We start from the raw sequence: 14,663 nt of genomic DNA on the forward strand, positions 1-14,663 counted from the left end.
TGAGTGTGAGCGCGCATGGTTGTTCGTCTGTGTGTGCCCTGCGATTGGCTGGCAACCGGTTCAGGGTGTCCCCCGCCTACTGCCCAATGATGGCTGGGATAGGCTCCAGCTCCCCCTGCGACCCTCGTGAGGATTAAGCGGTTCGGAAAATGGATGGATGATTCTTCCTTCCATTTTTGTGTGTGTTCCTCAGCAAAGTCTGAACGTTCCTTGAAGGGCAGGTTGATGATCGTCGGGGGGGGCAAATTTGTCGTGAATGGCCAGAGAAAGAAGCCTTATGCATCGGCCCCTTTAAATCTCCACGCCCCGCCCCCTCTCCCGGAGCTCTCCCAGCCTCTTTTACTGCTCGTGCTCAGGCGGGGAACCAGAGCCGCTCTTCGGTTCATTCTTAATCGTTGTCGAACACCCGTAATGGACCCGGACGGCTTGCCCTGAAACGACTCCATTAATTTCTTTTAGGGGGGGTTGGGTGTTATTTCTTTATCTGACGGAGCTCGAATGGACGTCGCTGGGCTGGAGGAGTGGGAGGAAGAAGCCTCCGCGTCTTTGAGTAGCCTGCCCGGAGCGGAGTGGCATGTTGGATCCGAGCGTGTCGGCTGAGTGGAAGTGGAGGTGGCGACCAGAGGATAAAAGTGAAGTTTAGCATCGCGATTTCTTCTCATTCCCTCCTCCACCACACTAAAGTCCCACCGGTGGGTTCCCACACACCGTTTCCCGATGAGAAGCCCTCGCCCGTGGGGAGGCTGCGCGATGGTGACCGTAACGATGAGTAAGAGCGCCGAGTGGCTGCAGGAGGAGCTGGAGTCCGGAGCCGCCGCGCTTCTGCTGCTCGACTGCCGGCCGCACGAACTCTACGAGTCGTCGCACATCGAGGCGGCCATCAACGTGGCCATCCCAGGCCTCATGCTGCGCAGGCTGAAGAAGGGCAACCTGCCCATACGCTCCATCATCCCCAACAACGAGGACAAGGAGAAGTTCGTCAAGCGCTGCAAAAGCGACGTGGTGCTGCTGTACGACGAGGCCGGCCCCGAGCGACTGGAGTCCGGGCTCGGGACCTCCGTGCTGGGGCTGCTCCTGCAGAAGCTCCGGGACGACGGGTGCAAGGCTTTCTATCTGGAAGGTGAGTCTGGAAGTGAAATTACTGCTTGTTTCTTGTCAACCATGGCAAATACATTAGAAAGATATTTTTTTTGTACTTAAAATTCCACTCACTTGATTTTTAATGCGATTTTTTCCCTTGAATTATGTCCGTAATTATTGCTTTGTCTTCTACTTATTTAACACTAAATAACATTCAAGAGACCGTTTTTTGTGGCGTTTCAATATACTTACTGCACCTCACCTATCAATATGTCTGTGCATTTATTTTTATTAACTGACATGTTTCAACATGTAGCACAGTAAACAAGTGCTTAGGCCATCCGCCTAGTTCTGAGGTTGGGGGTTCGAATCCGGGCTCAGGCTCTCCTGTGTGGAGTTTGCATGTGAATACTCAATCTGCTTTCCACATTCCAAAAGCATGCTTCTAAGGTTAATTGAGGACTCCCAGTTGTGAATCCGTGTGAATGTGAGTTTGACTGGTTGTTTGTACATGATATCCCCTTTGATTGGTTGGCAACTGCTCCAGTGTTTTCCACGCCTCTCGACCCTCTCTCTGCTGGGATAGGCTCCAGCTCACCTGCTACCTTTCTGAAATAAGGATAGGATGCTATGTACCTCCTGTATTATGTATTGATGTTTGTTTAAAAAAAAAAAAAAAATATCACGCCGCAGTGAATTTCTGAGCACCCTGTAGAAGTGATTTTTTCAATGGCTGTTTATTAATGAAGAATCCACTCTCCAAATGTGTTGTCATTCCATATTAGTCGCTTCATTGGATTGCTTAAGAAAGAATGCACCACACATAACTGCCTTATAACTTTAAGATCTATTGCAGATTGTGCATTTTAACAGCCTAACCAAACATCAATGTGGGCCTAAATATGGTTCCACTTAAATGCAGCGCAGCCTTGTTCTTCTTTAGTAAAGACATGCTTCTTTTTTTTCATGAATGAACAGTGTCAACAAGTTTGCTCAATGCTCTTGTGAAATATCCTCCAACAAAGAAAGGCAGCTTATTTGAAGATAAGTGCATTGTGTAATTAATAATACCACACGAACCGACTAGCAGATGTCTGAATGTGTGTGCGTGCCCGTGTGTATGCGCCACTGGAGCCACAAGCTGCATGTGCCATTCACAAAAAGTCCGCTGAGCCGAGCGAGCATCCACTCTGCTTCTCTCAATGGAGTACATGTGTCCAGCTGTTTTCTTGTCTCACAGCTCTGGTAGGTAGTTACGTAACCGCTAGGGCTTCTTTGCTCATTTATTTATTTATTTTTTTGAAAGCAAAACATGAAATTCTGACTTTGAAACCATACCTGCATCATGCACCTCGATACGATATTGAAAGAATTCAAATATTTAAAGTCATTGCAGTACACGGATGTGGGGAGAAATGGAAATGACTAAATACGCCCCCGCTCACACGAAGTGCAAGGTGACTTCACATCACTGGAAGGGCTTTGTGAATCAATGAATAATCATGTGTATTCATCATGATTACAATATCCATCAAAATCATCATGACTCATGTTTTTCTGTAACCTTCCAGCCCAAGTCACTAGTACGTTTCAGTGGTAACAAAAAAAAAAAGATTCAGGAAGCAGCAAAACACTCGCGAAGTAAATCCTTTCCCATGCGATAGAAATAATTCTGTGCTTACCATCAAACGTCACCATTTCTTTCTAAACATTAATCTTGCCCCCCCCCCCCCCCCTTCTCCCACAGGAGGTTTCAGTAAGTTCCAGTCGGAGTTCCCAGAACAGTGCGAGACCAATTTGGACTGTTCGTGCCCCAGCAGCTCCCCGCCATCCTCTGTCCTCGGCCTGGGAGGCCTCCGCATCAGCTCCGACTGCTCGGACGGAGAGTCCGACCGCGAACCGGGTAGCGCCACCGAGTCTGAGGGCAGCCCGCTGCCCAGCAACCAGCCGGCATTCCCCGTCCAGATCCTACCGTATTTGTACCTGGGCTGCGCCAAGGACTCGGCCAACCTGGACGTGCTCAGCAAGTACAACATCAAATACATCCTCAACGTGACTCCCAACCTGCCCAACATGTTTGAACACGAAGGCGACTTCAAGTACAAACAGATCCCCATCTCTGATCACTGGAGCCAGAATCTATCGCAGTTTTTCCCGGAGGCCATTTCGTTCATCGGTGAGTGTGGCTCACCTTTTGATGCAGCCATTAGCTTTGTCATTCTAATCTGCTCAGTCTATGAATGATGAACATGACAACAATGAAAAATGGCATGCCTTTTTACACCGAGACCAGACAAAGCAGACCATTACAACAATTGTGTGCACTAATCAGCACCGGTGTCTGGGTCAAAGTAGGAGACGTGGGTGTCAAACTGTCAAATAAACATACGGTGCAATTAGAATAAACGTTTATATAATATAATGCTTCGCATAAACAATGCACCTTATGACCCCGTGCATCTTATGTATGAATTTAAAAAAACAAATGGATATTGCACCTAATAATACGGTGCACCTAATAGTTTTTCAAATACGGCAGCCTCTTTTGTCAGATCGTCTGTGTTTCCACACCAACTTCTGTCAGCGGCGGTACACATGAGAAAATGATTGTCGCATCCCTCTGTCACGTCTTTGTCTCTGTTGTCGGTAATTTGTCCGTTCTTTTCACGCCTTTGCAAAGAGAAGAAACAAAAATTCAATTTCAAGGCCTAAGATGGGATCAGAAAGAGATGCTTTTCCACCTAAAACTAATGAATGATATTCGACTGGCAGGTCCTACAGTTTGAACATGAATGACAAAACGTGTTTTTCTTGTTTGTTTGTTTTGAATCGCTCTGGGCTTTAATCAGCAGTCAATACCGCACAACCAACCAATCAATCAATTCATAGGGATTCTTTCCATGTGTGACCACAATGTTTAAATCACACAGTTATTCCGTATTGGCCGGCCCCAGTCATTCCACTTGACTTCAATCCCAAAAGGATGAGAGAATTCCCTCTCGGGTGAGTCACTGAGAGTGACCGAAAACCATTTTCTGTTTGGCGTGAATTTGCTCTCGTTTGTTTTTCACCGTATTTGTGCTTTGTGAGAAGAGGGAATGCTGCTGTGTGAGGACGCGCGGCTTCTGCCAAAGCCTAGTGCTAATAATCACTGTTGGCACTCGCAGCGCATTCTTGTCAAAGCTTTCAGCTGCAAAAGGAGGCCAAGAAGTGATGTCGAAGTCAATGATGACATCGTCTTATTGGACTTGCGAGTCTGCTGTGGATGCTTTTAGACAGCCGCATGACCATTTCCAGTTCCCTCCCTCCTCTTTTTTCTTTTTTAAGTGAGCAGACATCACACACAAATTGAATTTGGTGTCCACGGGAGGCGTCTGGAGGCAGCAATAAGAGAAGCTCGTCTAATGGCCTGAGCGACGCAAAGCCTCAGAGGGCCAGACAGATGCAGCTTGTTAATAATGTAACGGCAACGTACAGTTCATGTTTTGTCTTGAAGCACCATATCCCTGAAAGTAGTGGTGTGTTGTTGTTGTTTACCTTCCTGCAGTTTGGAAAGGCCTTTAAAATCATCTATTCATCTATTTTCTGTATTGCTTGTCGTCATTTGGAACATCGTTGAGCTGAAGCCAAGCCCAGTTGACTTTTGTACAAAAAAACAAAGCAATATAGATCGTATTAATCTGATTCATCCATTTCAGACAAAATTTTGTTGAGAACAGTTTTAGTTTTACATCTGGAAGCCAGTGTGGAATAAATATAATTGACTCATGGATAAATGAACATTTAACATCACATTTACCCTGCCTGAAGTCATACTTTGCTACAAATTCTTTCTTGAGTCGTCTTTATCACCTTCTTTTGAAACGGCTGGCACTCTAAACTTTGTCGTATTGTGAAAAAGGGGTTCAGCAGACAGAATAGCTTATTTCACAATTCCAGCTTCTTTTAACGCAACAACATTCCCGGTTTGCTCGGCAACAGTCGGTCAAGTCGGAGCAACGTCGGCCTAACACATCCTGTCAAAATTCAGGCCTTCAAAATAAAAGCTTGACAGTATAGCAGCACAGTGGCACAAGTTTTTTTTGTTTTCTTTTGCTTTGTGTCAATGTTTTTGGCGCTGATTAAAAAAAAATATTTCATTTTTTTTCCCCCCACACATTAGATTTTTCAAATGTTTTAGTTTTTAAGTTTAACCTATGAAAGGTTGGACAATACGAATGTTAACTAGGCATTGTATTTTCAAGCTGACGTTTCAGAGAAAAAAATTACATGTTATGATTGTTACGATGATAACCTGATGTGCTAGAGAAAAAAAACTAGGGCAGATTCGTAATCAACACAGAAATTTAATCTAATTTTTTTTTTAACGACAACCCCCCCCCCCTCCCCCGTGGAACCTCCTCGACCATTCCATTCTGCAATTGCCTTCATCTTGTTTTTTCCCCTCTTCAGACGAGGCGCGCTCCAAAAAATGCGGCATTCTGGTGCATTGCCTGGCCGGCATCAGCCGCTCGGTGACCGTGACGGTGGCCTACCTGATGCAGAAGCTCAACCTGTCACTCAACGACGCCTACGACTTCGTCAAGCGGAAGAAGTCCAACATTTCGCCCAACTTTAACTTCATGGGCCAGCTGCTGGACTTTGAGCGGACGCTGGGGCTGAACAGCCCGTGCGACAACCATGCCGCCTCGCCCACCAACGAGCAGCTCTTCTTCACCACGCCCACCAACCACAACGTGTTCCAACTCGACACGCTGGAGTCCACGTGAGGTCCGCACGGGAGTGCCACCCCTGTATCTTTTGGGTTGAGGTGATCCGGTTACCACAGTAACCACGTGGTTGCGCTGGAGGCGCTAGCAGCCGCTTTGATGAATGTTTTAGCTCCGGGAAGCTCGGACCACGGGAAAGTCGAGGTCGCAGACGGCGCCTCGTAAGCGGCAAGTTTTATAGAAAGCGAAGGACCGCTTTCATTAAGCCAAGGAGACTTCTAAATACAAAGATTTTTTGGGGGGGGGGGGTGCACGGGGACACAAAATGTGCCCCATTTGCCAGGTGACCCCCTCATAACCGCAGCATGTGGAGTCTTTGGAAAATGTCTCTACTGAATGTAGAGTTTTTAAAAACCAAGGAATTCACACACACACACATTTGTACTTATGTGCTGTTATAGCAGGAAGAAATGTCTATATGCATTTTTTGGGTATATTTTTGTGTGCTTTTATGAACAAATCTAGTCCATGTATCGCTCTGTCCCTCTCTCTCTCTGTGTATGCATATATATACAGTATATATATACTGTATATATATATATAATATATATATACACACACACACACATATATATATAAAATAGTAACTTTGTCCAAACACAGTGAGATTGTAAAATCAAAGAAAGGGAAAAGTGGGGACGTCGTCTTTGGTGGTCCGATGCAGTTTGCACAGTTGTGTAGCCAATGGCTTAATGGCACTGACATGCAGCTACGAAAGAAACAATGGTGGCGAGGAGAGGCCGGTCCTGAGGTGATCTGCTAAAAGGACCAAAGCTTAGGCCTCCGTTTGACTTTTGACCAGCTGTAGTTCACATTTTGCTACATCCTTATAACCAGAAGTACCGGTTGTTTTGTTTTTTTCGCAACTTCCTGCTTTGTGTCATCGTGCCATAAGCGAGGCTTTGCCAAACCAGTTTTTCCAACGTCGCCGACTTTTTTGGGTGGAGGGCAGCAGTTAGCTTATCTTGGCAACCTTTGGCAAAGAAGTGCCTCCTTTCTTGAATATGTACAAACCCCTTTTTACACAGCATGTTAAAGCCAGGTCTTACGTCTGGTTCGACACAGAAATGGGGGGGTGTGAAGCTTTGGAGGTTGTATTAGAGCCGTAAGATGAGTCCACTTAGAAGTAGTATCGCAGTCATAACAGAGGTGGGTCAGTGCCTTTATGTTGGGGAAGACCATAACACCGTGTTATGGGAGTGACGTTTTAACACCCGACAATCACTCCCCTCTGCCCTGTTGCGTGAAAAGCGATTTGTCCAACACATATTTTATATATCGGGCGGGACTCTGACATCATCTTTTTTGCTGGATGCTATTTGAAAGCGGGAACCGTGGCGTTGTGGGTACTGTGAGAGAAGCTTATGTTACAGCTCCAATGCGGCCATTTTGAGGCTCTTCTCATGTCAATCTGAACTTGGGCATGGAACAGGCCCACTGGTTTTCAATGAACGTTTTCTCATTCACCCTTAAGCCTTGAGTGTATATTGGATATAAATACATACATATACAGTATATCTCTATATTACAGCGTGAATAGTAACCAGATCTATATTGTTTTTTTTATACCTGAGCATGCTGCGGTACTGTATGACTCAGCCACTAGTTGGATGTTGCTTTAAAAAAAAGAAACAAGGACTGTTGTTGTTAGTTTACTAAATGGAGGATTTTGACTGAAGTCAACTCCCGCTGCCGATTCAAGATGGACACACCACACCCCGTTTTTTTTGTTTGTTTTGTTTTGTTTTTCCAGTAGCGGGAGCGAAGTGTGTAGCTTTTGCCTGAACGTGTGCTGAATCTCATGCACGAACTTTGATTTTGTTTTGTTTTTAACATTTTTACTCGATTTGGTTCATTTAGATTTAGCATATGATACATGACTGGCTACATCTTAGCATATTGAGCGATGTTAGCTAAATTAGGCGATGTTAGCTTAATTGGTAGCCGTCAAAATAGGGAGGGAAAAAAATATTAAATTGGTTAAATTCTAGATGTTATAACCTACTTAGCGTCATGTTTACTAAAGCACATGAGTGGATTTTGAATGTAAAGGCTGAAAAAGAACAGCTTTCCATTTGTTCCAGTATTTCAATTTTGACAATACCACAGACTTTGGCACAATATGTTCTCTAGTGACATTAGCTAGTTTATCCACATGATGCTAGCTAAGAAAAAAAAGGCACTTTTTTTGGGGATTGTAACAAATGCGCCCAAAATTCCAAACATTCTGATTCCACTGCAATTTGTTAATGAAAATTACAACAGCAACTTTGTTGTCAGTTTCTTGCATGAGGTTCAGTGTCTGCAATCGTAAACTGTTGTGTTTAGCGGTCGGTTGTGAGCAGGGTTGGTCTCAGCTGGCCTTACGAACTCTTTCTAACACTGACTGTTGAAAATCTTTGTATCTCAATTTTAACAAGAACGCTGTGTAAGCAGAATGCATTATTTTTGTTTGGGTTTTTTTCCACTGCCACGGGTCACACATGGTTGTCTTTTTACTCTGCAGTACACCAGGACTCTTTCTGTGTAGAAAAAAAAAAGACATGAAATGTGTCCTTTTGTACTGTATTGATGAAATCATAGGGTGTTTTATTGACGCATTTGCTTCATGGCCGCCGCATGCCCCAATCTGATTTTTTTTTTTTTGTATTCTTGTCAATAGCATAATTACCAAATGGCACTTGAGATTGGGCATAATTCTTCCTGATTTCCATTGGCTCATTAATTCAAAGTAAGGATTTAGTCATTGACTAATCTTCACTATAAGATAAGAAAACCTTTATCTCACAATGGAGAAATTCCCACTGGCAACATTATTGCTGTGGAAACAGGAGTTCAGAACTATTAAATCATATTGATAAACAAATTGATTGTTCAACCTTTACCCAATCAAGGAAATGTAATCTAATGGCCATTAAGGTCCAATTCTGTCTTGTTCAGTTTTAATGTGCTCTATGCTATTCCTGTGGCCTTTTAATGTTAATATATATACAATATAAATATATATTGAATATGTTATGACTTGATATGCAAATGTTGTTGTTCTACTACAGCACTAAAGTGGAGAATGAAACCCACACCCCCCAAAAAAACACTTAACGGTGTTGGACTCCATTTCAGTACGCAGCTTTCATTTTGTAAAACTGTTGTTTCCGAGCTGCTCTTCCTATGTGTTCTTTTCATTTCTTCTTTATTTTTTTATATATATGTATAACAATGGAGAAAAAAACCGTGTGTGTGTGTGTGGGGGGGGGGGGGGGGGCGACACGTGCACGCTGCCACATCACGGGAACGGGCGTTTCTGTGTCCTTAACAACTTGTAGCCACATCTAGGTGTCAATGTGCTCAGGACGGGAAGGTACTATTCAATGGTATAAAGTAAAAAGGAAAGTCAATGATTTAAAAAAAATGGTGACCTCAATGAGGGAATTTTCAGGGATTTTTATTTGGGGACATGCATCGTGTTGCATTGAATGGCCATTTTTTTTTTGAATGGTCAATTTGTATTGTGCTGTTTTTAACACAACAAGCAAGCGTGTGGGCGAGGGAAGGGAAGGAGGCAGGCCACGTTGGAAAAAAAATGAACGCCATTGGCCCAATGTATTGTACTGTACAGTGTACTGAAAACCACACCACACTTGTTATACTGTAATAAATATTGACATATTTTTTCTTTAGCATGTTGTTGCCCTCCATTCTTACACCTATCTGCTTATTGACGAGTTATTTACTCTTTTTCCTCTCCCCGGTCTAAAATATCACCAGTTTATGTCATCACCCCATGAGCCTAACATGTCCTGCTAGCTTTATGAACATCCGGTTTGTTTTCCCAGTTTGAATTTTTATTTTTCATTTGATTCATGATAGAACCATTTCCCCCCTACTCCAATATCAATAATAGTACAGTCTTGTTGTCTCATCTGTCATGAGCTGGGAAGTAGCCTGCTGCTTGGTAAACTAACAACGGGATAAAGACGACTTAGTTGCACTGCACAGCTGCTTTCCACTCTTTTCAATTAAAAAAAAAAAATTCTCAGGCCTCACAGTAAAAGATAGAAAAAAGGTTGCCAACTGACTTTATTAATCTTCCATAAACCAGGAAGTAGCCTGCTCCCGAGCAAACATAAATTTATAGCACCTTTTTTTCTTCACAAATTTCTGTTAAATAAATCGTTTTTACTTTTTCTTTTCTTTTTTTTTTAACATTTGGATCATGATGCAACCGTTTCCTCCACTCCAAAACATTTGTGTTCAATTATTCTCTATGAACTAGTAAGTAGCCTGCTAGTCAACAAAGTCAAAGTTCATGCATTCAATGTGCCACAGTCTTTCAGAACTTCAGAATTTTGGGGGGAGTCATGTTGGAAAGTTTTACCCCCACTCCGGAATCCAAAATGATACAGTCCTATCATCTTACATCATCAAATAGTCTGATAACTAGCCAAAAAGGGAAGTCTTGTCGCCCACCCATACGATGGAAGCTTTCTCTCATGCCAGGTTCAACAACGGTACAGTCCTGTCATCTTACATCATTTAGTAACCCGATAACTCCCAAAAAATCCAAGGGACCACAATTTTTTTTTCCAATTTTCTTTGATTTTTTTTTTAATGTAATTTTGTTTTGCTTCGTTTTCATTTGAGTCTTGGTAGTCCCATTGCAGCATCAACAATGGTACAGTTCATTTGTCTTAAACAACAAGTAGCCTTGTAGCTAATACACTGATGAACACAAATATGATACACCAACATTACTCCACTTCAGAATTTTTTTTTTCTTTAACGTTTGAGTTGGGTTGGAGGCCTTCCTCCAGAATCAACAGTGGCACAGTCCTGTTGCCCAGTTCATTCTTACCAAACAGGAAGTAGTATCCTAGCGACAAACACAAACAAAAAATAAACGACAAAAAAACAAACCTAAGTCGCCTATGCTGCACCACCATTTTTCCTACCTTTTTGCGTCTCGCATAACAGTATTCTCCATGAACCAGTAAATACTCTGCTAGCTAACAAATGAACAAACAAAAAAAAATAACAAGTCTCCACCATTTGGCACAACATGGAACTGTCCCATGTCTACTACAGGAAATTGTAGCATCCTGTCTGTCCTAAGGCAGGGTTCCAGATTGGTGGCATTTTGCCTCTAAAATTTGAGACAATGCAAGTACATTTTTCCACCTATTTGTGCTTGTACAACCAGTCAAAAAACATTTCATTGAATATTTTTGGTTGTTGACCAACCTTTATGCCATATTAAGCATATTAATCAGTGGAAATATGAATATTTTACTTTGTAAGTCATTGTGTGCGTTCAAAAACATGCTCCGAACGTGCTCCGTTTCACTTTGACCATTCGGCGACTCAGAGCATTGTTCAAATGTGCCGTTCGTTAATTCAGAGTGCCCAAAAAAAAAAAAAAAAAAAAAGAGTGCCAGAACGTGCTCGAGCCGCTTCAACTGGGGACACGGAGCATCCAGAGTGTCACGCAGTACTGATGGAAACAGTTCAAGCATAAGCTGCTGCTTGGTTTATAACAGACTAGACTAGCGCATAAAGGCCTTGACAAACAGAAATCAAAAATACGCTCTATATTTTCAGTGTGGTGACATATATTCACAACAGGAAATGAGGAAGAAGCTGCCAAGTAGTTGAGTCAGCAGTCCAACCCTAGACTCCTTTATTTAGTCATTGTTTGTCAACTGATTTCCTCTTTTTCCGCTCATACGAACATGTTTCACAACTCACCTAAAACGTTCTGGCCTCCACAAAGAAAAATATACTTTCTTGTTAAAAAAAAAAAAGTGAATAATTGTGGTTGTAATTTGCAGTGGTGTGATATTAATTGTGGCTTCAAACTCTCTTTTAGATAATCAGATCACGGGGAGCCGAACAGGAAATGACTCCGATCCCCACCATCCTGTTTGCAGAGCGAAAAGGAGGATGAGATGATAATGACGGCTGACTGGTCGCTCACTGGTTACCTGGCAACGCGACGAAAGGGTTTTCCCCCCCTGTTGCCATCATGCCTCATGTGACACAGGTAATGTCTCTGCTGCTTAATGCGAGATAATGAAAACCGGGAATTAATTACGCCACGGGAACAAGCGAGGCGCGATATCTCTGGGAGCTAATGTTGCCATAGAAGAAAAGGATGGGTGATGTCAACGCGGAAATATGTGATGAAAACCATAGAACCGGAAATTTAACTTAACGCAATCAAGGAAATGTTTGGCGGATTGACCTTACAATCAAACATCAATTGCTTTGGCAAATTGATGCTAGTGCTAGCGTGTTAGCATGTCATCTTCAAATGTTGAGTAGTTTCACTTGGTTTTAATTTGAAAGTATTTACTTCTTGTTCAACTAGTAGGGAAGATAATAATCCTAAATGTGACTTAAAATATGGCCTATACAGTAAATAAAAAGTTCGTTTTAATTCACCTCACATGTCTAATCTAAGGGAAAGCAAGCGTGTCATCGTATTTCTTTGACTGTGTGTGCGTGTGTGAGCACGCGTCTGTGTGTGTTGAAACAGGCATTGCAACATTTATTGAGAATACCCTGAAAGAAAATCTGTGTTTTGTCAGTCAGAAAAAAAGGAAACGCAAAGAGGAACGTGTGTGGGGGGGGGGGGGGGGGGGGGGGGGACCTTTACACACAGTAAAGTTGTAACACCTAAGTGACATTTTAAACGGTGACCATCATAAAACCTGTAATAACTATACAGGCTGTGCTTTTAAAATAATAACATTTGAGATTGTTAACTGCCATGTAAGTGTAAAAAGAAGTTTTTCAATATTAATGGTACAACAAAAATTATACAGTCAGTCATTTAGTCCTTTTTTATTATTGAACATTATGAATGTAGACATATTTTACTTAGAAGCTAGCACAGAGCCACAAGTGTCGCATTCGTACAAAGCAATCAGTTTCAATGGTTATCGTCACACACACAAAAAAAAAGTCACAGTAAAAGCGCAACAAACACGCTTCTTTCATGGTCCTTGAACTGGTCTCTTTGAGAAAGACGAGGTCTCAAGAGATGTAGTCATCTTTGCCTTCCATAATTTAAGTGTCACAAGAAAGTGTCACAAGAAAGCCAAAGAAAAAGCAAAAAGCACACCCAAGAACTAACCTTTTGATGCAAACCTAACTGAGGTCTCGCAAGTGGTTCAAAAGCTTTGCGTAACTTCAAAAGTATGAAAATGAAAGTTTAGTAAAAAACAATTCAAATGAAATTGGGATCTTGTGTTACATGGAAACAGAGCGCAGTTATTTAAATGATTTCAATTTGAGTAAATTAAAATAAACCTGAAAATAAAAGTGAATGTCAACCAAATTAAAGTTAATCAAAAGAAAGAAAAATAAATGCAAATAAAATAAAATACATGAAATAAAAGTAAATAAATTAATAGATTGAAAGTAAACTGAAGTAAAATGTTTTGAATTTAAGTAAAGTAAAATTTGATTACTCAATAAAAATAAAAATAAATCAAGATCAAAAACATTTAAACTGAAGTAAATAAAAATGAATAAAAATAGATCAGAAGAAAATACATTGAAATAAAAGCAAAAGAAAATAAAGTCAAAAGGGATTAAAATAAATAAAAGTAAATCAAAATGAAACAAAACAATTGTAAATAAAACACATTAAAATAAATGGAAATTAAGTTTGTAAATTAATTTTTAAAAATGAAAGTAAGTTCAAGTAAAATACATTAATTATAATAATACATTGAGAAAAAACTAAAATAACATTAAACTAGAATAAAGTAAATACAAACTGATGGTGAATTTGATTTGCTCTGGATATTGCTGGTGTAAAAAACAATTTTGAATAATTTTAAATTTGTATCATAAAGAAATGTACATGAATTTAAATTTTAAAAACACAAATTACAACATATTAAATTGAATTAAAAACAAATAAAATGTTTTTTGAAGTAAATTAAAATAACATTTATCTTAAGTTAAAGTCATTAGCAATGAAATAACTGACAATGACGAGTTATCTCAAAGCACATTTAAATGATGGTGAAATACAATAAAATCACAAAAAAATGAGCGTAAACACACTCTGAAAGCTGTACAAGTTCTTGTACTGCATCAAGTTATATTGTGGCAGTGTACTTGCACACAGCCCAGCTGAGCGAGTGCAATCTTCATTCGGTATATAGTTACTTCCTGAGGTAAGTGTGTACACTATCCAAATGTACACTCCGGTGAACTTTGCCTCATTGACATCACGTCTGACAAAACGAGCTCGTAAAAGGTGTGAACATAATGACACTATGGCCGGTCACAATACGCCCACGCCTGCGAACGTCACTCGTACGACTTTTTTTATGGCGTCACACAGGAAGCGTATGGCCGTTAAAGGCGTCATGTGACTGTTTGACTTTGACTTTGAGCCCCGGTGAGCAAACATACACTCACAGGGGCCTCTTATCTCTCTTGACCCTCTTGCCAGTCGCTATCTTGCAGGCCAAAGTTGGACTTGCTTGATTGGCCATGTGAACAGAAACTTTGATTGAGCTTACAACAGGAGTTGCAGTACTTCCTTGTGCTTGACAAATAAACCCTCTGACAAAATGATTGGGACGTCAGAAGATGTGAAAATGAAAGAAAATCTGTTGTTCCTCCCTTTTGGCCTCTTGTCACATGAGCTCTCCATAATTGTCCTTTTAATTGATCTTGAACTTCATTTTCGCTTCAAATACGGTGGATAGAAAAAGTTGATACACATCTGTTCAAATGCCGTTTTTTTTTTTTTTGGTGACAAAAATAAAATGTGATAAAGATAAGTCTTAAAATGTG

The 14,663-nt window shown here is 41.2% G+C and overlaps 1 protein-coding gene across 1 annotated transcript; it reads left to right on the plus strand.

Annotated features, from left to right (window-relative positions):
- Nucleotides 1-271: 271 nt before the first annotated feature.
- dusp7 (dual specificity phosphatase 7) lies at nt 272-9,526 on the plus strand. The gene is made up of 3 exons (XM_086118056.1): nt 272-1,120; nt 2,828-3,256; nt 5,533-9,526. Exons 1-3 carry the CDS (start codon nt 718-720, stop codon nt 5,847-5,849), a joined length of 1,149 nt encoding a protein of 382 aa, XP_085974182.1. The 5' UTR covers nt 272-717; the 3' UTR covers nt 5,850-9,526.
- The last annotated feature ends 5,137 nt before the right edge of the window (nt 9,527-14,663 follow it).

Source organism: Hippocampus guttulatus, chromosome 8 (assembly GCF_054856545.1).
Source record: "Hippocampus guttulatus isolate MCC_2025c chromosome 8, RoL_Hgut_1.0, whole genome shotgun sequence".
NCBI lineage: Eukaryota > Metazoa > Chordata > Actinopteri > Syngnathiformes > Syngnathidae > Hippocampus > Hippocampus guttulatus.